The sequence below is a fragment of the Strix aluco genome, chromosome 1 (assembly GCF_031877795.1).
Source record: "Strix aluco isolate bStrAlu1 chromosome 1, bStrAlu1.hap1, whole genome shotgun sequence".
NCBI lineage: Eukaryota > Metazoa > Chordata > Aves > Strigiformes > Strigidae > Strix > Strix aluco.
Genome location: NC_133931.1, coordinates 43,669,893 through 43,696,537, shown reverse-complemented (window position 1 = coordinate 43,696,537; position 26,645 = coordinate 43,669,893). Strand labels below are relative to the sequence as shown.

Genomic DNA, 26,645 nt, shown 5'->3' with positions numbered 1-26,645 from the left:
ATTTCCACGACTAGTCATACAGGTTTGTTTGTCCCATCTGCTTCCCTCATATAAGCCGGGTCTTGCACAGTGTTTCTGACTCTGCTGGTGCTCTGCCTGTCCATCCTCATCTTAAAGGGGAAGCAGAAGTCCTTGAAACACCTCTTGAAGTTTTCATCCAAAAAAGCATAAAGGATTGGATTGAGGCTGCTGTTGGTGTAACCCAAAGCAATACAGAAGTAATAGCTGGATATAGCAGCAGTACTGTGGGACACATCCCCTAACGCTTCAACCAGCACAAAAATGTGAATAGGAGTCCAACAGATAATGAAAACTGCCACAACCACAAGAACCAACCTGGTGATGCGGCGCAGGTTTCGATCTTTTTCTCGAGACCCTGAGAGAAGCCGTACGCTTTTAAGACGCAGGATCATCAAGGTATAGCAAACAATTATTATAAGAACTGGAATAACAAATGCAAAGACAAAGACACAGATTTTCATGAAGATGTCCCACCACACGTAATCTCTGTCTGGAAATTGCAAGGAGCATTCAGTGCTTGCAGTATCTAGGAATGAAAGAAGCAAGAAGAAAATTGTTTTGTTATTAGATATTCTAAACAATGTAGTTATCATAGCATAAACTAGGAAAAGTGATTATCATGTAATGTGATACTAATAAATGTAGTTATCATTAAATCACTCCAAGGACAGCTTTCAATTACCACTGAAACTGCTTTCATGCAGCTGTATCTAGAAATTACTTAGAGAGATCAGGGCTTTTCAAAATGCACAATATTGTATAAAATTTGTTTCCCATGGGAGGATCTAAAAATGCAGAGCACAAAAATAAAGATTTGTAAAGATGTTTGCATTTGAATCTCACTGAGATTTAAAGCCAGAATGAGTACTATGTTCAATGGAGTAGAAATCTCATAATTATTATCAAACTACGTATGTTTTTGTCTGTGGGCGAAGACAGATTTTTGGTATCATAAATGGTGGGAGCTGAATGAGGTTTTGATCGTAGGAAGATTTTGCCAATAATTGTGTAATAATCTTTTCCCACGTGCCTTCTTCAGCGCAAATGGAATACACGTAAGTGCTTGCATTCAGAAAAACTTATTTCCTGGCAACAGCTTATTTTCAGTTAAATAGAAGCAAATAAAATATGTGTGTGCACAGAGTCAAATGGAAGCTGCTCTTTTTGCAGATCATGTCATTGAAAATTCAGCCTGCGCAGAGGCTGCAGGATTTGGGCCACTGACACCACCCCACTCTCTTTCTGGTTGCCCATGCCAAGATTCAGAGTCACAGGCTGTCACTTGATTTTATGTCTCAGAAATAATCCCTCTGACAGGAGGCTGCTAAGGAATGAAATATAGGAGGTTTCATTTGTTGACCTCATTGGAGCCTTCCAGCATATAAACCATGTGGAAAAAAAAAAAAAAAACCAAGAAACAAGTTAAATGGCAAGACAAGACAAGGGGTAAATTTACAACTACTATCAGCAGTTAAACTCTACTGAAGACAAGTCAAGGTAACACAGGGATTTTTCACTCTGAATTGTAGCTTAGATTTTATCCTCTTGAGCACTGCATTATTCTTTGATTTTTTTTTTTTTCATTTTTCCTACTGAAATTGTCATTCCTCTATAAATTATTATGAATTGGTTTTTATTGAATCAGATCTAAGGGTGGAGTGATTCAGTAGAGTCTTGCACATCACTTTTTCATATCTGTCTCCAGCAGAACTAGTCAGAAAACTTCCATCAAGCCATATTTCTCAGCTATCAAAATGCTTTACAAATCAAGATGATATTGTAGAGAATATGTTTTGAAAAACAACTGGGGGGGAAGTTATCATTATGGTATCATACAGACATTTCCGTGATTAGATATCAGAAAGATGTTACTGGGTGATACTGAATACTAAAACATTCAAATAAAAAAAAGTTGAAATCAAGGCTAAATATTTTTAAGTTTTAATTTAAACAATATAACAACTAATGGCTGATTCTGAAAACTGAAAAGTGAAAAGACGTATCTTTCAAGCCTGATGGAGGATGCTAAGCTGACAGCACAAGTATGACTTAACAGGGTCTTGACAGTCAAATTTTCTAAATCCTTTGTGATCTAGGTTTTCATAAGTGTAGTTGCTTTTACTTAATTTTATTCTAGAAATGTCAACAATCATCTTCAAAGAAGTTTTCAGATTGATTATTACTGTTATTTGTAGTAGATCATGGCCTAGCAGCAACAATAAAATCAGGATGAAGCTATAATATCTAGACTAGTAAAGCTGCATCCAGATGTGCAGTTCTGGATAAAAGTGAGGTGTGATCAGGATAACTGCTCCGGACCACATCCAGCTACTCAATGAAATCCCCTCCCAGAGGAAACTGCCTCTCTAGATCTACTGACATAATTTCATATGTTTATCAAAATAATTAGGTCATGTTTGTTACATTTTAATATAATTTGTAGTTGGAAATGGTATTTTAGAATTCCAAATTATCAAATACAAATTTAACTATTGTCTTATGTCTTGTTTCAGTTTACTTGCTATGGAAGACTCTTATTCTAAATTCATTAATATTCATGTGTTTCATTTGATATATATAATGCTATGAATTTTATGGAATCCATTTACATTTTCCCAGTTTAGAGCTGATAAACATTAACAAAGATCCTTGTTATAATGCACAATATCACAATAATTTTCAGGAACTTTGGAGGAGAATCAAATCCAATTTATATTTTATTCTTGTTGCCTGAAAAGATGCAGAACTAAGTACAATGTCACAAACAGAGTACTTAAAATTTCATACTGACCTTTTCCACTCCGAAAGCCAAATAATCCAAATACGTTGATATATTTAATATATTTTAAAATACCACATTCTGTATGGTATTTTATTGTAAATATATTTTTAAATGTGCTTGACAAGCTACCATTTAAGATTAATAATAATCTTGACATAGGATGTATACTTCTGTTAGATACATTGTTAATTATGTCACTTTCAGGCATCCATAGTCCTCTGTACTCAAATGGAGCCTTCATACTATTACTGGGAATACTAATAGTACCTCTAATTTATTTTTTTTTTAAGTGGACAATTCTTCATCAAGGAAGGCTCCATTAAGGCCAGAGAGGGAATATTTACACAGATGTAAAATTTATTCTGCAGGGAAAATGTATGCAGAAGGACACCACTGAGAGCAATACTGTACTGTGAAAACCAAAGGGACTAACTGAGCATGAGGTGAGAACTTTAAATATAATCACTTTCCATTTGATGTTCAGTTGTTGTTTAAATCTGAATCCAACAGAGGCCCTGCAGCACATAAACAACAACTATTTGGACCAACATAACATAAAGTTTCAGTCCTGAGCTCCAGCTGTCAGGCAAAGGGAGGATCCTTGCTTTTCCCCTTCAGCATTTATCAGCACAATTCATGAACACACCAGACAAGATAATTGGCAGTAAATGTTCAAGAGACACCTTAAATCAGACAAGCAGAGCTGAACAGTAGGGTCTGACAAGCATTTACCAATAATTTCCAACCTCAACTGGCCCAGCTGAGCTGTAGGCTCTGTTTCAGGAGAAAAAAAAAGGCTGCCTGACACATGGCATGGAAAAGGTGTTTAATCATTGCTGGCCTCAGAGCAGCCCCTTGATCTAAATGTGACACTTACATGAATGACAGGAATATTCTGCTCGTTAAGCACGCTTCAACAAAACACCTGACTGAGCCAATGTCCCATGGCTTTCAAGATCTCATACATAGTGAGGCAATCATTCTTCCCAAATGAAGATGCCTGGAAGTTAATGTTTCCTGAGCTAGACATTGTTTTAAAGAGGCTGTCAAACTTTCCTGGGGAGAAGAGTTACAGCACTGAAAACCAGGACACTTGATCCCCTGAAGAGCTGAAAGAAGAGCTTCCAGAGGACTCTCCTGTCACCTACCCACCAGAAGAACAACAGCAAGAACAAAATCTATACATCTTCAGCCAAATCAATCAGTCTTTGAGCAACTGTTAACTGAAACATTTTGCTTGCATTGATCTATGCCAAACAGTTCAACCCATAGCATTTATTGTCTCTGCCAGCTAAAACAGTGTCCTTATGTAAAGTTTTCCATTTCTCTTGGGAGGAGTGAAACCTTTCTAATAGAAAAGGTTGTTAATTCAGGAAATTATTAATCATTTTTCAAAAGATTACTTGTATCTCAAACAAGACTACCACCAAATACATATGCATGTCTTGTATTTTATCAAGTCATCCATTAACAGGATGGCCCCAACCCCAGGACTTCGTTAGAGGTCTCAAGCCTTTTGAAGACACTGAGGTGCTCCTGCACCAGTCCAGCCTGTGGGTATGAAGTACACGTGTGTGAGAATGCTTCTCCCCTTTCCTTCTCAAGGAGGATTTCAAAATAAGATTAATCTCATAGCAGCAATGGGGTAATGAATCACCAGTTATAGGGGCTAAATCCAGAGTCCCTTGTGTATTATAAATTTCTAGCAGAGCCTACAGGTGGTCTGTGCACAGATCTCTTGTAGTTGCTTCCTTGCCATGGTCTGTATTTCCAGTTTTTCTGCTGATCCTTATTCTCAGCTTTTCCACACCTCCATATACATCCCCGTCCCTTTTTAAACAAGAATTTGAGATACTGTTATATATAATTTATCTTTATTTTCTCTCTCCAGCTATTGACTTCCTTTCTTCACCATGCCTTCAAGTTCTGTGAAATGGCTGTTGATAATAAGCTCCCAAGTCTTAATACTAATGATAGTTTTAATATTAGTTCTAATGACAAGTAATCTAGTTTCTGCTCTTGGTACTTCATCACAATTACTCTCACAACACCTACAAAAAGCACCTTAAGCCCACATTTCAAGTTTTATCCTAAACTGATCTTTGATGTGTCCATTGTGATCAAATTCCTGATTATTTTCCCCTGCTATCTGCTAGTATTTTTTGATGGCCTCACTCTAGCACAGACAATGCTTCAAAATGCATTTTGTTCTTTTAGTTGTCCAGGACATCTAAGCTTAAATGATTTATATGTCATCCTGTAATGTTCTACAATATATTTCAAAGTGTCAGAAATTTAGACATATTTTTTGAAGAAGGAATCAAACAGATTTAATCAATATTCAAAGCTACATTTTATATCATTGGAGAAACAAAACCACTGAATTTTAAATGCTCACACTCACCTTCCCTGACTTTGGTACCTCCAAGAACTATTGCAGATATACCAACAGATGAGGACAATAGCCAGATACAGATGTTGATTATCTTCGCCTTGAGAGGCGTACGGAAGTCCAGAGCCTTCACAGGGTGACATACGGCAATGTATCGATCAACACTCATCATGGTCAGCGTGAATATGCTGGTAAACATGTTATAATAGTCAATTGAAATAACTATTTTACACAGCACATCACCAAAGGGCCAAGAGTTCATCAGGTACTCAGTGCTTTGGAAAGGCATAGTTGTGGTAACTAGTGCATCTGCCATAGCCAGATTGAAAATGTAGATGTTGGTTGCTGTCTTCATCTTTGTGTACCTGAAGAACAAAAAAAGTAAGGCTTTATTATGTCAAAATATGATTATGCACATTCAGATATGTAAGTTTATCAGACAGGGCTTGCCATAGTTGGGTTTTTTCTGTTGTTTCCTATTTATGACAGAAGTGCACACAAATGCAAGACCCTTGGGATAAAAGTAAACACATTTGATTCAGTCTCTCAGCACCTGCATATAGCAGATAGAACTATCCACCACAGGCAAAACCAGGTATATGAATACATTTAATCTAATTAGCCAAATGCTGATTTCAATTCTATCTTCTCAAATCCTTCTATAAGAAAATATCATTGTTACATTTGCAAGTGATCAAAATGTTTTGTGTTTCCTTTTCTTATAGCTGTCAGTGATTGCAATCAATATTTTTTCTGCATCCTTTAATTTCATCAAAATGAAGCACTTGTTTTGTCCAGCTGGTAAGAACCTCAGCTTACACAGAAGAATAGGATCTGTTTTTTTTGAGGTGGCACCCTGCTTTGTTCTGCCATGATGACAGTTTTGGGGGGACAGCCTGTGCCCCAAGGTATGGAGGACTGCTTCCAGCTCTGCTATGGACACAAAGGATGAAGGAGAGCCTATTAATATAGGGATATACATAACTCTGCTTTCTGAAATGCTTCCCCCCATCTAGTTACTTTTGCTCATTGCTGTTAATTTATTATGAGATTCAGTGACAGATTTTCTTTCTCAAACTGTTTCAGCCCCATATTTTGAATGTGTGCCCAAACTAAAATGTATACATGTAACACACACAGAAACACATCTAGTGAGATTTTGCTATGTGTCATAAATAATTTACAGTGGAAATACAAGATGTGATCTGTTCAGCTAATGAACATGTAGGGCAATGTGTCTATTTGACTTTAAAACTTTGATGCGCAAAATAAAAAATAATGTTAAAAAATTTTGAGCAGTGTTGACAAAATGTGCCCAATATGTAAATTAGCTATTAATTAAATATGGGCAGAAATGTCATTTTATGACCAACATGAAATGTTAAAAATAGTATCAATTATTCTAAAACACTCTAATTACGAGTTACTGAGAAAATGAAACCAGATGCTGGTTTGAAGCATAAGAAAAAGAGAACTGCAAGGGGAAAAAAAGTAAACCCTCTTCACCCAGATACCATATCCAGGCTCACATCTTGAACAAACCCAAAGCATTAGAAATCTCTGAGCAAAGACAGAGAAAAGGAAGCAGCATCAAAATCTCTACACTGATGGCATGACCCCATGGTCCGGACTCCCTCTGCCCCAGTTTGAGCTTCTCCAAGATCAAAGGCAGAGCAAGGAGGCACCTGTCAGACAGAGGTGGGCTTCTGCTCCCTCTGTGGTCAACCTCCTCAACAGGCCCTTCAGCAGAGGAGGCAGTTTGTCCTGTAGGCCACATTATAGCCTGTAAGGCACTGTTCAAACACAAATATGAGAGTATACAGCTAGAAGAAACAAATGTAAGGCACATTAACAGACTAGGAACTTTCCTCCTGATTAAAAGAAAAAAAAAAAGAAAAAAGCAGCTCTAAGTACATCTCATCTGTAAGACAACAAAAACTCACTAAACATTCAGACTTGCAAATCTGTGCTAAAATAGACTAATTGCCATTAAATGTCTGGAAAGGAGTACTAGAAACGTGATTTTACTTCTACAGACATCATTGATGATATTTGGAATTATCTTGTTCATATTGCAAAAAAAGACTATGAAAAGTTGGAAAGGCATTAAAAGAGTCACAAAAGTAAGTGAAAGGACTGGAGAAAATTCTTACTGTGAGTAACTTAAAGAGCTCAGCACATTTAGTTTATAAAAAAGAACACCGAGAGGTGACTTGATTACACTGTCTGAAGAACTCCACAGGGAGAAAATAGCAAGTACTGAAGAGCTCTTTCAGACTACAAAGAAAAGCATAACAAGGATAAATACGTAAAAGTAAAAGCCAGACAAACTCAGCTTAGAAACAGTGATGGATTTTCCCTAACAGCTGAGGTGATTATTACTGGGAAAAAATTACACAAGAAAGGAGTAATTTTTCCATCTTTTGATGTCTCCAAATCAATGTCTGCTGTTATGCAAAGAGTGTGCTTCAAATACAAGCTACCAGACTCAATACAGGAATATTTAAATAAAACGCAGTGGCTTGTGATAAGAAGAGGTGAAGTAAGTAATAGTTCTGAATCATTACTTCTGTAGAGCTTTAAAAAATTCCCCAAGGGTTTGGATAGGGAAAATTTGCTTTCACATATAGAAGAATTAGTTTGACCTTTTTTCCTTAAAGAAAATCAGAAAAGTAGTAAAAAGTAACTAAGAGGATTTTATTAGCCTTGAAAAATCAAATATCTGACAGCTTTTATATCTGGCATTTCCTGTTCCTTGAAACCTTAATTCAAGTTTTTTGTGTGTGTGGCACTGTGACCATATATACCTTATTTTCCCAGTACCCCTTTCGCTTCTCCCCCCAGCCTTCCAGTGGCAGAATAGGAAAGACCCTCTGCAAAACATAAATAATTTTTTAGCTAAGTTCAAAATTCAATTTTTTGAAGCTGCAACATAATGCACGTTCTCTGTATATGTACTGCTTACATTATACATGTAAATTGAGCAATTTTGATTTTTTTGACTATGCAACACATGGACATATAAGAAAATTAATTTTCCTCACTACTATTGATCCAACAGGAAGGCTGTCTTGTCATTCACAAGTGGTAAGAAATATAGTTATCCCATCATCAGCATTTAGACAACTTCCAGTGTAATCAAATCAAAGCTGTATACGGGAGTAAAAATATAATGGGGAAAAGAAAAACCCACAGTGTACCATTCTGCCCATAAAGCTCAGTGAGAGATCTGGCTCATTTCAGGGGCACACGTCCACATAACAATCCCAGCTTTGATAACCTTACCTGGTGTGCACCTAGTGGTTCCCCACAGCTCACCAGCCTGCCAGTCCCATGACTAGCTGGCCTTGCCCAAAATCCACCTCAGTTCACAGATCACAGACACCTCCCTGCACCACTCACTCTGAGCCAGAATAGGCGCCTGACCCCTTCTCTGCCAGACTTTGAACAAGAAGGCAGGACACCAGGTCAGTGTTAGGTTAATGGTTGGACTAGATGATCTTCAAGGTCTTTTCCAACCTAGCTGATTCTGTGATTCTATGATTCTATGATTTAATTAGACTAATAGAACAGATAGGGGACACCTGGCCATAATTACAGCATAGATGGCACAGTGGTAATTAGTGACAAACATTTTCTTAGTGTCTTTGAGATAAAACTTTCAAAGACCATTCAAATATTTATAAATCATTCTTGTATAAACTGCTCATGGGAAATCCCATGTAGAACATGTTTGTTAAATACTGGGATTTCATTACAAGGTGGCAACTTTTCTAATACTACATAGGAACGGAAGGTCCCTCTCTTAAATCAGGTGCTAGAATCTAATTTCAAGAGTCAGAAACACCTCTGATGATTTAAGCTGTTTGGTGGATCTTGAGATTGCTCATCAAGCTATAAGCAGGCCTCAGGTCTCTGTAGACTTTAAATAAGTGGAAGATATATGGAAATGCTGCAGAAAAATAGTCAAGATCAAAAATAAAACTTTGGTTTGGATGTATTTTTTGATGGATATATGATGAAGGATTTTAAGAAGCAAGTTTTAAATTATGTCAACTTACATGTCAAAAGTAAAATTCTCAAAACTATCACAATTTAGGCTAAGTTCACTCTCCAAAAGTGGAAAGTTCTTTGAGATTGACTTTAGACTGACCCTTAAAAAATTCCCCCCATTTCTCAGTTGACTCCATTACTGTACTTTTCCTTCTGGAGTAGAATTTAATTTGCACATTTTTTTAAGACAGCAAATAGGAAGAAATCACACCTCCAGCCTAAGCTTATCAATGAAATTGTGGTAACAGAAGAAGAAAGCATGCTATTAAGGAGTTGGTATGCTTTCAGAAAAAAATCGAAATGCATTACTGAATCTGCTAGGAGAGCTCCTTAAAGTTATTATCTCGGGCAGAGGAAAGGAGTGTGATTCTAAAGTACACCATAATATTAGTAAAGCTAATAAAAGCTGAGAAGGAGGCTCTGGTCACCTTTTTTTCATGTAACTATAACAGGCTGAAATGTTCCCTGCAGTATGAAATAAAGGATGGGGAGGGGAGCAAGACTAACAAATATACTACAACATTCTCCAGTAGCAGAGTGAAAGTACAGAAGCATGAAATACAACGAGGTATAACAACCACATATTTTTGGCAGATACCTGAGTCAGTGAATGAAAATGAAAGCTAAAACGCATCTAAAAGCAAATTGCAAAAACACCTATCAGCAGGATGCAGGCTCTGTTCCACTGGTTTCCTCTGAATGAAGTATATGGAGATCAAGCAGCTGAAAAGCTTAGTCAGGAAAGCTCTAAATCTCAAGGCTATATTCAGGCTACACTCAATATCATACTGCGTCAGAACAGCAAAAAAAAATAAAAATGAAAATAAAAATAAAAATACAACCCAGGAGGATCTATTCCAAACACATACCATGTCAAAAGGATAGCTCAGCAATCTTTTGGATCTTCATAATTCAATATAAAAGGCTTATGCCAATATGAAACTAAGATTGAGGTCATTTAGACTGTAAGAATCAATATACTGCAGTTTCTATGTTCATATTGGTTATACGTTATTATCACATTTTGAATGACAGCCAGAATTTAGCAGAACACACTTTAAATAAAGGCAAATATTGTTACTGCACACATTTAAAGGTTGTCTGTCTTTAACATCAAAATTGTTAGGAGCCTACAAAAAATTGTACATGCCGCCTACAAAACAGTATCCCAAAGTGGAATTCTCTTTATTAATAAGCACCTGCGGGTACCTATTTTTAAGCAGCTTAAAGAAGAAAAGCATGATCTTGTCTTTTATTCTCCCCTCAGGGAACATAATCTACCTGAATGTCAGAAGGTGTCATTAAAATCCTTACAATTTACCATTACCATTACTCCTTTGAACTAGCCTGAACAAGATCTTGCAGATTTAGATTAGACGTGGAAGTTTTTGTTCTTGAACTAAAGAACCAGCTTCTGAATTAGAGAAGTTCACGTCTACATGAAGGTCAAAATGAAGAAAAATTCACACTACTTAACAAAATGAACTATTTTTCCTCCTTCTATCATGAGGACTTTTAGTATTTTTATGTGAGCTTAAGAGCCTCTTTTTTAATAAATATGCTTAATGCAGAAACACCAATACCACAAAATTTTTCCTTCCATGACTTTGGTTGGAGAGCTCAGAGAAATGTCAAGGTGCTGTGATTTGTTGTGGCTTAAATTGAAATAGTGAGAATGCAGAATTTTAAAAAATCTGTGCTTTTTCCAAAACCAGTATGTCTAACATTACTAGAGAACCTAGACAATTAGCTTAGACTATGTAGGTAATTTTTTGACCTCTGTTGGTAAGCAAGATGAATCTAGACCTTGTCAAGCAGCTGACTCTGTCTCTTGAGAAACTTTATGCTGCTGCAGATGTTTTCCAGTGACCAGTCATGCTACGGGGAGTTCCCAGGGTGTTACACAGCCCATCCTAATCTGTCTTACTTGCCACATCTATATTGCCCTGGTGAGTGCTGAGTCTTGGATTCTGTTAACATCTACCTTTCCCATTGTTCTTATCTCCTGGAAGGATTTTTTTTTTTCATGAAGGACATGATCTCCCTTAGCAGAGCAAAGTGCTTCCTATGTGTTTGTGGAAGAGGGAAGCAAGTAGGACAGAGATTGCCTGGCAAAGAGAACAAATCTCATTGCTCAAGGGGACAGTGATAGCAGCTTCAGTAGAAGATTTTTCAGTGTTTTACTTCTTATTCTTTGGAGAGGCTCTGAACTCCACAGGTAGCTATGTATGCAGAAGTTGGTCGGAAGCAGCCGAATGTTACTGAACGTATGCTTCCCCTAGATGTTTCTGCAGAAGAAAAATAAAGAATTAATTTTGAAATCTCTCATCTCACACAGGGGTCTTGGGGTGTGGCTGTCACTCTTGTTCTCAAAACAAGGCACCTGGTCTCCATTTTGCCACAGGGATGAATAATAACTGCCACTGCTGGGAGTGTTTTATAGGACAACTACACACTTGGATGTGCAGAGACCTGAATATCTGGTCAGCACTCCTGTAATAAAGTTGAATGGGAGACAAGGGACTGTGGAGCAGTTTGCTAACAACTGGCTACGTGAGAAAGGGCACAGCACCGAGGAACTGCTGACAACGGCGACGTGATGGGAGAATACCGAAAAGTATCAAAGAAGAACAAAGAACAGAAGCAGGACTATGTAGAAGGCCTTGCAGAAATCATAAGGGGAGAGATTGGTATTTAACCTTAGCAACCAATGTATCTAACCTTAGCAACCTATAAGGAGCTTGCTTTTTGCAATATGTATGAACTAATTATTGTGGATATAAAAGAAGTGTGAGTACTAATAAAGTTGAGCCTTTGTGCATTAAATGATGGCTGGGCTCCCACTGCGTTCTTTCAACAAGTGGTGACCCCGACGTGATCCGTGCCAAAGGACGTGATCTGCTAACGACGTGATACGTGCCAAAGGACGTATAGGGCACCACGAAGGATAAAGACCAGAGAAGGTTGTTCAGGTCCTTAAGCAGCGAGGACGGCGAAAGGCGACTAAAAAGGCCCGCGCCCTGGGTGTCATAAGAGGTGAACCCTGCTGATACGTGCTGCCGAGACCTGGAAAGGCTGCAACGGAAAAATTCAGGTATGGACAGGCAAGCAGCATATGATTTATTTGCATCCTGGCTGGCACAACGCCGGGTTGAGGGAATAGATGTAAAAAAGGATCTTCAGGGGCTTTTAGCTTATGGGGTAGAGCAAGGTTGTTTTATTAATCCACATACAGTTCATGAGTTATCGGAATGGCGAAAATTTGGAGATAAGTTATGGGAATTAACATTGAATGATGATAAGACAGCAAAAAAGTTGGGAAAGTTATGGAGGATGGTTCATAATGAATTGCTCAGATATCAGGCGGAAAAAAGAGCTGCGCAGAGCGCAATAGCGGCAAAAGAGAAAAACACCAGATATGGGGAGGAGGAAACTAGGTGGCCATTACCGCCTACGTTTCGTGAGCTTGTTTTACCACCTTTACGTTCCGAAGAGACGGGACAGGAAAGCTCAGAACGAGTTCTCCCTACCGCTCCCCCCGCTTCTGCCCTGAGTAGCCCTGACGCATCCAGCCACACTGTGACGCCGGAAGGCGAGAATTCTACTCCTGGCTCAGAAGATGGGCTGGGGATAGAGATCGCTAAAGAAAGGTGTCGGGCTTGGAATGCATTGGCACGAGAGGGGTTAGAAAAAGGGGATGAGGAGATGACTCAGATGGCGACAGCAATGGCTTTTCCAGTTCAGTTTCAGCCGAACCCAGCTGGTGGAATAAATGCTACTGTTACGGCATTAGATTGGAAGCTTTTATCACAATTGCGCTCTACAGTGAGTTCTTATGGTGTTACTGGTGAACCGACTCGTCAAATGTTAGATTATCTCTGGAGCACTCAACTTCTTTTGCCTGCAGATTGTCGGGGTATAGCAAAGTTAATTTTCTCTCCTAGTCAGTTGTTGTTGTTTAATACGCATTGGCAAGCGAGAGTATTAGAATCGATAGCGGTACAGCGGCAAGCAGGAGATCCATTACAAGGGATTACAATGGATGAATTAATGGGGTTAGGACCTTATGCTAGAGTAGAAGCTCAAGCACTGCTCGGTCCGGATAAAGTGAGAGAGGCAATGAGGTTAGTGAGAGAGGCCATAGAGCAAGTGAAAGAGCCAGGCGGAGTTCCAATGTATATGGGAATTAAACAAGGGAGAGAAGAAACTTTGGGCAGTTTTGTAGATAAGTTGGTAAATGCAATTGAAAGAGCAAGAGTACCTATCTACATGCAGGGTGCTCTCTTAAAACAATGTATTTTGCAAAATGGCAATCCTGCTACAAAGAGTTTATTGAATACATTAAGGGCACATTGGACTGTAGAGGAGGCACTTGAAAAAGCGTCATCGATACCCACTGGACCTCAGGCTTTTCTTGTAGAGGCAATAAAGAAATTAGGGGAAGGAATGAAAGAACAGGCTCAGGCTACTCAAAGTCAGGTTATGGCAGCCCTTGCGCCTCTCCAGACTTCAGCAGCAGCAGCAGTTAAAGTGCAAACACCTCAAAAGGGGCAGCTGCGGTGTTACCGATGCGGAGCTCCAGGGCATGTACGAAAGAGTTGTACAGCCAGAAATGTATGGTGTCAAACTTGCCGATCCAACTCCCATAATGAGGGGGCTTGCTGCAGACGGTCGGGAAACTCCACACGGAGCGCGTTCGCCGGCCGCCGCGCAACGACCAAAATTGCAGCCGCAGCGCAGTCCTTCAACCCGCCACCCGGGGAAGTCTCGGGTTGGACCTGGCAGCAGCAGTAGATGTTACCCTGTTAACAAATAATCCTCAAACAATATCTACGAATGTACGAGGACCTATCATTATTAATGGGAGAGCCATGGGAGCTTTATTATTAGGAAGATCATCGGCATCACAATGTGGACTATTTGTTTTACCGGGAGTTATTGATGCAGATTATGAAGGTGAAATCTATATTATGGCATATACACTGAATCCACCAGTAAAGATTGCACGGGGACAACGGATTGCACAGCTGGTGCCCCTGCCACAAGTGACTCAAACAATACGACCAGTGACTGAAAAGAGTCGCGGAAACAAAGGCTTCGGATCTACAGGAAGCCTGACCCTGCTAACACTGAATCTGAGTACGAGACCCAGGAAGACTGTTCATCTGTCATTTCAAGGTAACGCAATAACTGTGGAAGGGTTGTTAGACACAGGCGCAGATTCCAGCATACTGTCGCCTTCTTCTTGGCCACAAGGCTGGCCATTACAAGAGCATACCACCACCGTCACTGGCGTGGGTGGTTTAACTTTAGCTAATCGAACGCCGCCCCTACAATTAACAATTGAAGGACAAACAGTCACAGCGGTGCTTGCTGTAGTGCAATTACCTCCAGGGGTAAACTGTTTCATTGGAAGAGATGTGTTAGCACAAATGGGAATAGTTTTGACAAACGATCACCATTTATTCTAATGGCCATTGCTTGGACTTTCCCGATCCCTATAACTTGGACATCTGACGATCCAATATGGGTAAAGCAGTGGCCACTAAAAAGGGAAAGTCTTGAGCAAGCACACTTGCTAGTACAAGAACAATATCAGCAAGGACATTTAAGATTATCTACTAGTCCTTGGAATACTCCGATATTTGTCATAAAAAAGAAATCAGGCAAATATCGACTTTTGCATGACCTTAGGGAAGTAAACAAACAAATGGAACCAATGGGGGCTTTACAACCAGGTATGCCGAATCCAGCTATGTTACCTTATGAATGGCCTATATTGATTGTGGACTTAAAAGATTGTTTCTTTACGATTCCGCTTCATGAAAAGGACATGCGCCGATTTGCTTTCACTTTACCAACAATAAATAGAGAAGGGCCAGATCAACGGTTTGAATGGACAGTTTTACCACAAGGAATGAGAAATAGTCCAACTTTATGTCAGATTTTTGTAGATGCAGCCTTACAGCCATTACGTCAAAAATGGACTAATGTTATAATTTATCACTATATGGATGATATATTATTTGCACAGAAAGAACCATTTACAGAAACACAGATAAAAGAAATTGTAAACACCCTTGCAAAGCAAAGATTGGTAATTGCACCAGAAAAGATACAAAAAACAGCTCCATGGAAATATTTGGGATTGTCTTTGATGAAACAAATAGTAACACCACAAAAATTGACAATTAATCCTGAAATCTCAACACTGCATGATGCTCAGAAACTATTAGGAGATTTACAATGGCTAAAACCTATAGTGGGCATCCCAAATGAACTTTTACAGCAATTACGACCACTGTTAAAAGGAAATGACCCTGCACAGGTGGTGTCTTTATCAGAAGACCAGAAGCGAGTGCTACAACAGATTATGGATCGTATTACTTCTGGACAAGTGCGTCGGAGAGACGCTGAGCTCCCCCTGGACATACTTGTGTGGATGGGTTCATAGCATTTGCTCGGAGCTATTACGCAGTCTAAAAAGAAAACGGGGGAGACATGGGTGCTAGAATGGATCACGCCAGCATTACAACAGTCAAAATCTTTACTTCAAAAAATTGAGGCACTAGCAAATTTAGTAAAGAAAGGTCGTCTGCGAGTTATTCAAATAAGTGGAAGAGAACCTCAATTCATATACTGTCCAATGCAGAAGGAAACCATGCAGTGGTACCTGGCAAATAGCACAGCATTGCAGGAAGCCATGTTAAATGGGCCAATGATGTTGTCAACTGATCAATTATCTATGGAACCTTTGAGATGGTTAGGACAATTACATTGGATTGAACAGCCAAAAAGACAACAGGCGCCGATCCCGAATGCCATCACAGTTTATACAGATGCAGGAAAGAAATCTCAGACAGCAGCTATAACGTGGCAAGAAGATAATACATGGAAACACGAGATATTAAAAGCCACAGCACAAGACACACTGCAAACTTTGGAACTGTTGGCAGTAGTTTGGGCGATGGTTAAGTTTAATGGACCATTGAATATTGTAACTGATTCTATGTATGTAGCAGGAATAGTAGCAAGGATAGAAGATGCAGAAGTCAGGGAAGTACAAAATAAGCGTCTCTATGAGTTGTTCTTACAATTACAGAGGGCCATAAAAATAAGGGAACAACCGTATGCTGTAATCCATGTTAGGAGTCATAAATGGGATATAGGACTTGGGGAAGGTAATGCTCGAGCGGACAAGTTGGTATCCACTGTTGTACATGTTCCCATGCCGAAAGACAAATTGGCAAAAGAAGCACATGACATATTCCATCAGAATGCAAAAGGGCTAAAAACACAATTTGGCATCACAATGGCGGAGGCCACGGCCATAGTAAAAACATGCCCTGTTTGTAGTTTTCACAATAAAGGGGTTGGTATTGGAATAGGAGTCAATCCTAGAGGGACGAAATCTAATGAAGTATGGCAAATGGATGTGACTCACATACAAAGTTTTGGTAGACTTAAATATGTACATGTTACTATAGATACTTATAGCAAATATATATGGGCCTCTGCGCAGAGTGGGGAAAAGGCCACACAGGTAATCAGACACTTAACATGTTGTTTTGCAATAATGGGAGTCCCGAATACTATAAAGACAGACAATGGACCAGCATATGTCGGAAGTCGAATGCAAAGATTTTTAAACAAGTGGGGAGTGAAGCATGTAACAGGGATACCGCATTCTCCCACAGGACAGGCCATAGTTGAGAGAGCAAATGGTACCTTGAAACGTTATGTAACAAAATATCAGGAAATACAGGATGTACAAGAAAGATTAGCAAAAACATTATTTGTAATGAATCATTTGTGTATATTTGGAGACGCAGAACAACCACCAGCTATGTTACATTATGAAAAGGCAAAAGTAAATGAGGGAAGGAAAGAGATATGGGTAAATTATAAGGATCCAAAAGATAGATTATGGAAAGGACCAGCTAAAGTAGTAATATGGGGAAGGGGATATCTTTGTGTTTCTACACCAACAGGCACTGTATGGGTTCCAGCGAGATGGGCGAAACCTGCCGCACCTCCCAATGACACCAGAGGAGAGACAAGTTCATCGACAGCGACTGATTAACCTGGGGCAGGGGTTATGCTTGTGTCTCTACAGATGCCGGCCCTCGCTGGGTTCCTGCTCGGTGTGTTCGGCCTGTGCTGGAACCTGCATCAGGCTGAAGGATGGGTAGTTCCACAACCCAAGCAGAATATCTGGGTAACTTTGGTTGGCTTAGCAAACAGACTAACGCTACTTCTTTAGCTTTAAGTGGTCTTTTAACTGATGTTGATAGTGTTAGACATGCTACTTTACAGAACAGAGCTGCAATTGATTTTTTGCTTTTAGCGCAAGGACATGGATGTGAAGATTTTGAAGGAATGTGTTGCATGAATTTGTCTGACCACTCAGAATCTATTTTTAAAAGCATACAGCAGCTAAAGGATGGTGTCAAACATTTAACAGAAGATGATGGATTAGATTGGTTAACAAGGATGTTTAAAGGTTGGGGACTTTCAGGATGGTTAATATCTCTGATCAAGTCTGTGGGGGTCATGATCTTGGTAATTGTGGTTGTGCTTTTGATGTTGCCATGTATTGTCAATCTTCTGCAAAGGGCCCTGCAGAAGACTGCCTCTGCAATATTTTTAGCACAAGTGCAAAAAGAAAACGGGGGAGATGTGGAGCAGTTTGCTAACAACTGGCTACGTGAGAAAGGGCACAGCACCGAGGAACTGCTGACAACGGCGACGTGATGGGAGAATACCGAAAAGTATCAAAGAAGAACAAAGAACAGAAGCAGGACTATGTAGAAGGCCTTGCAGAAATCATAAGGGGAGAGATTGGTATTTAACCTTAGCAACCAATGTATCTAACCTTAGCAACCTATAAGGAGCTTGCTTTTTGCAATATGTATGAACTAATTATTGTGGATATAAAAGAAGTGTGAGTACTAATAAAGTTGAGCCTTTGTGCATTAAATGATGGCTGGGCTCCCACTGCGTTCTTTCAACAAGGGACCTCACTCTGTATGAGTATGTGGTAAGGCAACAAATGCATAAATCAGTAGCGAGCCAGCTCAGGGAAAGTCAATCAGTTCCTCTTAGGGGGCAGATGGGAGGCTTCCTCTGGACTCTACCCAACCATCTGTTTTCGTCACCTACCTCAGAGAAGCCCACAGCACAGACCAACTGAACACACACATTCCCAAAGGAGATGATTCAAGTGAAATGCAGGCAACTTTAAGACACAGTCAACTGAACAGCACAGCTGGTAGCTTCCATGGTGAAAATCTTCTCCTGCGCAGCATACTTTAACAAACCAATCATTCTGAAAGGCATGTCTAACAGTAAATCCTGATGCTGTCCGTCAGCAGGTAAAAAAATTTTCTGAGTCTGAACACTAAATGAACATTGAATAGCCTGTCCAAACTAATCCTACCATGCAGGTTCCCATCTGTCACTACTCAAGGAGGCCCTTCCCAGTTGCCCTATGGTAGCCACAGTGGCTAGGCTACCTACAATGCAGTGGGAAGTGGATTTAGCTGTGTGGTCAGTCAGCAAATATAAATTCCTGTCTTCCAGGTGCAGTACAGCTGTTTGGGAAGCCTAGATATTCACCCATAATGGACTGCTGAATGGCACTGACTTTTGGAGCAGAGACAAGCAGCCAGGCAGAGCACCATGTGTTGCATAGCTGGATTGGTATGAGGAATGAAGAAAACAGAAAGGTTCTGTGCACTTTCTTGCCATGTACTAGTGGAAGCTCACGCACTGAAGAAAATCATGTTATAAGCTCTCATATTCATGCAGAGAAGACAGAGGTTTCATTGTAAATAATGTCTCAACACTGAAAATAGCAAACTGCCTAGAATTAATTTTCACTTCCCTAGGGATCAGAAGGTGAATCTAATGAGAGTTGAACCCACTGGCTTCAAGAGAAATAAATACTTCAAAGATGATACATAGGCTAGCATGCAAACTTCCCAATAGGACCATGGAAATGCTGTGCAACTTTATGTATTCTTTATTTACATCCTTTTTACATTTTGCAGAATGCCAGCATGGTCAGACACTCCTCTTTCCGTGTCCCCATTCCATCTGTACTCACCTCTTCCCCACAGATAATTCAGTTTGTGCACTCATGCCTGTCTGTAGACAAAATTACATTCATACTGCTATTTCCTCAGGCCTCTCAAATTCCACAAAAAAAGAATAACAATAAACAAAGAATAAAGTCTTACTTGAGGAGGAAAGCACAGAATCCACACTTTGCAAGAATTACCCGATTTTTACAGATGGGAGGACCAAAACAGAGATACGAAGTAAACTTCCTACAAGTAGTGTTTATCAAAGTTTTTCTGGATGTTTTTCCTTTAGAAAGCAATATGTAACTGAAATCAAAACTCTCCTTGGGAACTCATATGTTTCAGAGAATTTAAGTTAAGGGACAAACTAAGCACAGTTTGAATAGACAGTAAGAGTAGGCAAACCAGGAAGATTACCCTCCCTTGCTCTTAGTGCATCCCAGGCCATCCAGATCACCAGGTTAAGAATTTCCTGCCACAACACCCTTTCAGCAAATTCAAAATCATCTCTCGGGAAAAATGAAATGGAGGGTCCCTACTCTTCCCTCTCTTCCCCCTTCACCAGAGGGCTTAGCCAGCCTGCCTTCCCCAACCCCATCTCTGTGCTGTGTTCCCTCCCCATGCTTCATCCAGGAACATAAGCTTCCCCACCACTTGCCTAGCTGAGGGCAGGCAAGCTAACTCAAGCGTTCTGCCTTGCCAGCAGTCAAACTGGAAAGTTCTTAGAAGTTTTCATTTTCTCTCAGTTCGAAAGGGCTCCCTGTAATTTGTCTTGCTTCCAGACACTGATTTCAGTTACATCTTTCTCTGAAATAAATGACTACCTGGCTGCTAGCCCAGCAGAAGTGTCTGGATGGATACCAAATTACTTTTCAGAAGCCAAACAGATTACTCACTATAAGCTATAGCCTCTCTCTAATGCTGTCTCTAGTAAATATTCCTTACAAGCCTTTTCTCTGCTCTCTTTGCTTTTTCAGTATCAGTTCTTCTTAACAGAGCATCGTATGGGGAACTCATGTTGAGTTTCTTGTCAGCTTATAAACCCCAGGTCTCACTTAGTCATTGTCTAGCAGGGTATTAAAAGTATTAGAAACATTCAGATTTTGTTTAAACGTGTTGTGCTTGTCAAACTACCAATAATGTTAAACCTGTCCTCTTCCATGTTTCCTGTTATCCTGGTCTTTGTGCCATTTGTAAAAGCTGTTGGTAATGATCAGTCTTCAAATTTGTGATGAAAATTATGCCAAATTTGGCTAAACCCTGCAGAACCTACCACAATTACCTCCACCCAGTGAAGTAAGGCCAGATGCTCTTTGAGGTGCTGTGATGAATTACAATCTATCTGATACCTCTGTACTGGTAATAGTAAGGTGTCAAATGTCTGATCAGGTTAAAAAAGGTAAAAACCCATAAACTTCACAAAGCATAGTACAGCTCAGCCTTTTCTTATAGCAGCCAAATCCTTGATTTCATAAAAGAATGAAATCATGTCAACCGCAAGTAATAGGGAACAGGAGCGTCAGTTTTCATTTCAGAACAATATTCTTTCCAAATATCATTTAATAAAATTAGAACAATAATTTAAAGCAAATTAACAAGGAATCTTTTGATATTATCAAAATCTATTATTGATTTAAACAAATATATGGAATCAGTTTCATTTTTGTATACTTTTTTTTTATATTTTCATTCTTGTTTGGAATGAATGATGGAGAAGATTTAAAAACAATCTGGAGTCAACTTCATATGACATTTCTTAATAGACTCTTAATAGAGTCCTGTTATATAAGATGCCACTCGGTGGCATTCGATGAATGTAAGAACAAAAATGTACCGCTAGTTATATTTTTTCTTCAACATTAGACTAAGCAGAGGAACACAAGCTTACTCTTTTCCCTTAGGAATCAATCTACATAACTGTGACACAGCCTCTTGTTAAAACTGTTTTTGAATGTAGAAGATTATTCAGTTCACTGGAAGCTTGAAAGATAATGTTAAACGAAATACAGGGTTGGCTATTTAGGATACTGATGATAGCAACTGCTCTCAGTAAATCACTTCATAAACAATGAGGGTAAGGCACATACATTGAAAAAGTGATTCTGGAGTGGGTAAGAGACAGTATTTCCAAGAGTTTTTACTAGAGTATGTTAATGGTTTTGATAAGGGCAAATCTGTAGTTAAAGTTGTAACTTAAGTCAGGACATTCTTCTTCCTCTCCAGCTGTCACAAGGAAGCACCATTTTCTTTGAAGGCATCATTAAATTTTATAGAAATAAAGTCAGGAGGGAGGAGGAAGAGAGGAAAAAGACTTTTTGTTTCCAAAGACAATTAATTTTATTTATCAACTTCAGTCAACTATTTCACCTCCAGAAATATCTTCTACGACCTCAGAGGAAAAGCTAATCTCAAAATAAAAGGTTTGGAGTTGAGATAGATTTTGGTCATGCCAAGACACAGATAGCTGTATAATTTCACTCAGGTGAGGCCAGATAATTCCACTTGGTTCCTAGAAACCTATTTCATGCCTCCTCTCCTCCTCCACAGTGGGAGGACTGTGCTTCCCACACAGCATCTGCATTTCCCACCACTGCAAGAGGCAACACGATGCCCTCTTTCTCTCTTACTCCCTTCCCAGGAAAAGCAGCAGCCACAGGAGAGCGTTACATCCCGTGTGTCAAGGCTCAGAGTGAGCAAGGCACTGTCAGCCCACCCGGCTGGCTGCTGGCCCGACAGCAGACCCCCCGGAGCTGGTATACGTGCCTCACAGCTCTGATCCACACACAGGGAGAGGTCCTGAAAACCACCCACGCCGCGACAGCCAACTGCAACTGGCGTGCAAAGAGTGAAGGCTGCACTGCGTACTCAACACAGAGCTCTTTCTGCACATTAAAAATAACCACTCTCAATGTGCCAGAGGAGCCTGGGGTGCTTACAATAGCCCTGGTTGTGCTCTGTTAGGATTCTTGTTTGGGCTTTGGCTTTTAAAACTAACAGCTGCTATGTGTTTAAAGACAGTGAATACCAGTATCTCCATTTTACATGTGAGGAAACCAAGACACAGGGCCATGAATTGACCTTGTCAGGACAGGACAAAGTGTTGAAGCCCAGTAGTAAAACCAGGAGAAGAATCCAGGTCTCCTGAGACATGGTTTAACAGGCCATGCTGCCATCACTGTACTAAAGTACCATTCCCACTCAGCCTTCAGCACAAATCTCTATTTAAAGGAGCTATATCAAACTCAGCTACTTTTCTTTCAGGAGCTTGTACATGTGATTGAAGTGCTGTCCTATTATTTTTCCCTCTGAGGGAACTCTGAGAGGGTTCTCCCTCTCAGCAGAAACACACCCCACCACACCTGAACGAGATTTTGGACACCCAGCACTCTATGCACAGGCTGCTGGGATGCTGACTCGCTGGTGTCCATGAACTTCCTTAGCAGTCCTTGTGCAGAAGTAGCAAAACTACCCCTGTGGGGGTATTAAAGCAAGGAATTGGCCAAGGCCTACCTACACCACAGCTTATGACTGAATTTAAGCCTGTTTCTGAGGCATCTCAATACTATTTGGAGTCTCCTGAATCTACCACAGCACTGACACTTCAACAGTTTCACTGAAAGTCTCAGAATATAAGGGATCTTGTTTGTATCACTCAAAAAATGATTCAGTGTCAGCCCTGAAGTGGTCAGGCAGTTGGACTAGATCACTGTAGGTCCCTTTAAACTGAATTATTCTATCAATATTAGATGCTGTTTAAAAGAGCAAAGGGAGGAGGAGCTGTGCTTGCCTTGCCTGCCAGTCAAGAGGTGGTTAGGAGGAGGAGAGTAGGTCTGGAATTCAGAGAGATGAGAAACAGCAATGAGGGGCTTCACACAAACCCTGTGCTCAGCTGGAGAATAAAGAAAAGCTACAGTCTGTCCTCATCCTCTTTTAGAGTTGTGGCAGCTGGAGGAGAGGCAACATGGGATGGCTGGGGGACACAATCCCCCTCTCCCTTGCCACCTTCTTTCACAGACTTCCCACAGACCTTGGCTTTCCACAAAAAAAGGGTGTCACTGCAGGCTAGAGGTCATGAAAATCCATCTTGAGATGCAATCATGCAGAGAGTGGGTATGAGGGAAAGAGAGAGGGAGGGAGATGAGAGGTTAGGATGAAAATGAAGAAAATACACCTCTTGCATGAACATTTGGAATATTTCAAAATCCTAAGAAATTATTGAAACTGTAGGTTTGTGTATACATGCACTTCAGCTAATGATTCTAGTCATGGTTAAAGCAGTTGTCACAGAGAAAACAGGAGAAGGGGATACTGGGAAAAAAAAAAAAAAAAGGAAGAAAAAACAACAGGTGTTTTCTCATACTTATTTTTTTGATCATGTAATCAAGAGATGGAGCAAGAAGAAACTGAATCAAAAGGCTAATGTAGGAACTAGTAGGAGAGTGAACCATAGCTACCTAGACCCTCACAAAAATAATCTTAGGAGGGTAAAAGAAGGAGAAAAAAAAGGAAACACAGAGACACCAGTATAATTCATACATGCTAACATTTAGGGCTCTGGCTAAATTTGAATTTCCACTGTCCAGGCAAGATAATCAACTATCATTGTTAGTGACTGATGGCTTAGAAAATCTCTGCCTTTGCATCTGTGTATGTCTCTCTTCTTGCAAGAGAAATACAAAAAGAAATTAAATCTCTACTATGACAGGGAAAAGGGCATGCAGGGGTATAAGAATTACAGCATCACAAAGCTGGAGCAAACCAGTTTCTCCAAATTGACCACAGGCACCTTTATTTATTGCACTGACTATTAAAGGGGATTTTATTTCCATTATTCAAGAGTATTCACCTGGTTATAACTCATCTTTCATAAAGTACCTCATCAACAACTTCACTGCTGCTAGTTAACTTCCTCCTATATCAACTCTGACAGTTATTTCACCATCCTGCCATTGTTTGACCCTTACCATGCACGCTTTGCTAACAAGATCCTTTCAAATACCTCCATTTTTCTTTCTGTGTACAGCTGATTTCATTCGAGCAATCAATACTCCACAATTTTTTTTTCAGAATCTTTTGCAGGATTCAAATGAACTGTGAAGCAAGAGTCCAAAAAGTTGCACGATTTCAGTCCCCTTCATTGCTCATTATCACCCTGCTGATCTGCACTGTCCAAACATTATTATAAACTGCAAATGCAAAGGACAGAAACAGAGAGAATCATAGTACAAGCTAAAATATACAATACACAAGTGTAAGTGCAAGTGTAAGTATTGGTGCATTTCATTAAGTGGTTTAATATGAAAAACTAACACAGATACACAGCTTTCTCCTGCTTCCTGAAAAAGAATAGGAAAGGTATTTCAGCATCTGCTTTGCTTTCTTCAATCCAGCACCAACAACTGGATTTAAACACCACTAGACAGAGAAAAAACATCCCTTGCTTTACAGTAAGCATTTCCACCTATCTTTATCATTTCCTTTTTTTTCCCCACCTTGTTAAACAAGCCACCAGCTGACAAGGCAGGAGTGTATCAATGTCCACATGACTGGACACAAGCTGTCCCTCGGTGTCTCCTCACAGGGGAAAAAAGCTGCCTTGCAGAAGTTTCTTTCTTTGACTTGAGCTTTCCCTGGGATGCGAGCAGCCTCTCATCCCTAGAGGGCACCCGATGAACGCAGCTCCGAGGCACAAAGCGCCTTTCCCGCAGCCTGCAGGAATTATCTCTTTTAACCAGCTTCTCCCTTCGGTCTCTAACTGCACGTCCAGTCAAACCACTGGGACTGAAAAGGTTTCAGTCATTCCAGTTGCTTTTTTCCAGCTCCTCATGTATGCGCACCCAGAGAGCTTCCATAAACCACCCTCTCCCCAAATTTAGGGATGGCCATTTGTACCAGCAGGTACTCCAAAGCCCCTTACCTTATGATGACAAACATGACCAGAGAGTTTCCCACCAAGCCGACAACGAAGACCACCGAGTAGACAGCAGTGATGATGATGGGGATGGCGGGGGAGATGCTGGTGTGGTTGTGCTGGGCATCCCCGAAGGCCCCGGTGGCGTTGCTGTCATAGTCCCCCCAGCCCAGGAGCCAGCTGCTGCTGGTGCTGGGGGGACGACAGGGCCCTGGGGAACAGGTGGAGTCCAGCTCCTCCCGGAAAATCTGTACGGGGGCATCCATTGGGGCACAGTTCCCACAGGCAGGAGGGAGATGGGGAGGAGAGTGCAGACAGCAGGATGCAATTACGCTGGAAAGGGGGAAGAGAGGGAAAGAAACAGAAGTGCTGTCACAGCCACTGAATGTTAAGACTTCTGAAATCTGTATGTGTTAAGGGGAGCTCTGCTGTGATGGGAACTGTAATTTGTCAAGCAGAGATTTAGGCAAACCACATTCGTATTAAATAATTACAAGTTTAATTACAAGTTTTACACCTCGCTATGTAATGGGCAAGCACTGCTCCTCCAGATGCACAAGCAAAGTTTTCCTCCACTTTCAGAGATTGCACAGAGAAACAAATCAGATGAGAAACAGCTCAGATCCACCCCCACACTTTAACCCTGTCTCTCCCATCCTCCATATTTTAAGTCAAACCATATCCTAATGACAGGGGCCCCTTACTGCCTAAGCTCTGCTATAAAGGGGGAGAGACAGAAACCCACCACCTCTCTGCACATCTGCTTTGACATCCTGCACTGAGTTACTTTCTTCCCAATCTCATACCTGCTTTCAAAGGAGAGACACATTATTGACATAAAATACCTCTTTCAGTCCAGGAAAAGGAGCGGAGTCCTCAAACAGATGTTCTTTGCAGGAAATGAAAAAAATAAAGCAGATCCGCTTGGCTCCTGAAAGTACCACCGACCTTCTAGGACTTTTGAACCTGAGGCACCTGCACCTTCAGAGAGGCGTGCTGGCAACAGAGCCGATTCCCGGGCATGAGCTGCAACGTGGTAGCAGCAGTTGCTGCTGTTCCAGCTCCCACCACTTTTCCCTCTCAGGCTCCCTCTGCCTCCCTCTCACTCTGCCAGGGCTCCAGCAGCACTCTGCACTGATGCACACGTTCTCCTCTGTCTCCGTCCCTGCAGCTCAGAAGCTCACATGACTTCTGTCTAAACACTGAGAGGCAGATAAATTAAAAGAAAAGCAAGACATAAGTTCTGCAATGAATGAATGCTTATTTTTAATACACTTTTCCAAGTTGCCTTTCCTCATTCCGCCTGCACACCCAGGCCTCAAGCAATGATCCTCTCTGCCTTATTGAATCTCACAGGCTTTTACAGACTAGTAGATGCTGAATAAAACAGGAATTTTCAGT

The 26,645-nt window shown here is 40.5% G+C and overlaps 1 protein-coding gene across 2 annotated transcripts; it reads right to left on the bottom strand.

The window, feature by feature from the left end:
* Positions 1-14: 14 nt before the first annotated feature.
* On the bottom strand, positions 15-25,510 carry OPRK1 (opioid receptor kappa 1). 2 transcript variants are annotated; one of them, XM_074847471.1, is made up of 3 exons: positions 25,251-25,510; positions 5,208-5,560; positions 15-547 (listed from the first exon to the last, which is right to left on the bottom strand). In XM_074847471.1, exons 1-3 carry the CDS (start codon positions 25,508-25,510, stop codon positions 15-17), a joined length of 1,146 nt encoding a protein of 381 aa, XP_074703572.1. The 2 variants fall into 2 exon arrangements, with proteins under 2 accessions (XP_074703572.1, XP_074703581.1); XM_074847480.1 differs by having other exon boundaries at positions 15-537; positions 5,204-5,560; positions 25,251-25,450.
* Positions 25,511-26,645: the final 1,135 nt, after the last annotated feature.

Coding starts and splice junctions, on each gene's coding strand:
- OPRK1 (XM_074847471.1), bottom strand. CDS start 25,510: ATGGATGCCCCCGTACAGATTTTCCGGGAGGAGCTGGACTCCACCTGT. Junction 5,561..25,250: donor GTCATGTTTGTCATCATAAG/GTAAGGGGCTTT, acceptor TTTGTTCTTCAG/GTACACAAAGATGAAGACAG. Junction 548..5,207: donor AGGTACCAAAGTCAGGGAAG/GTGAGTGTGAGC, acceptor TTTCATTCCTAG/ATACTGCAAGCACTGAATGC.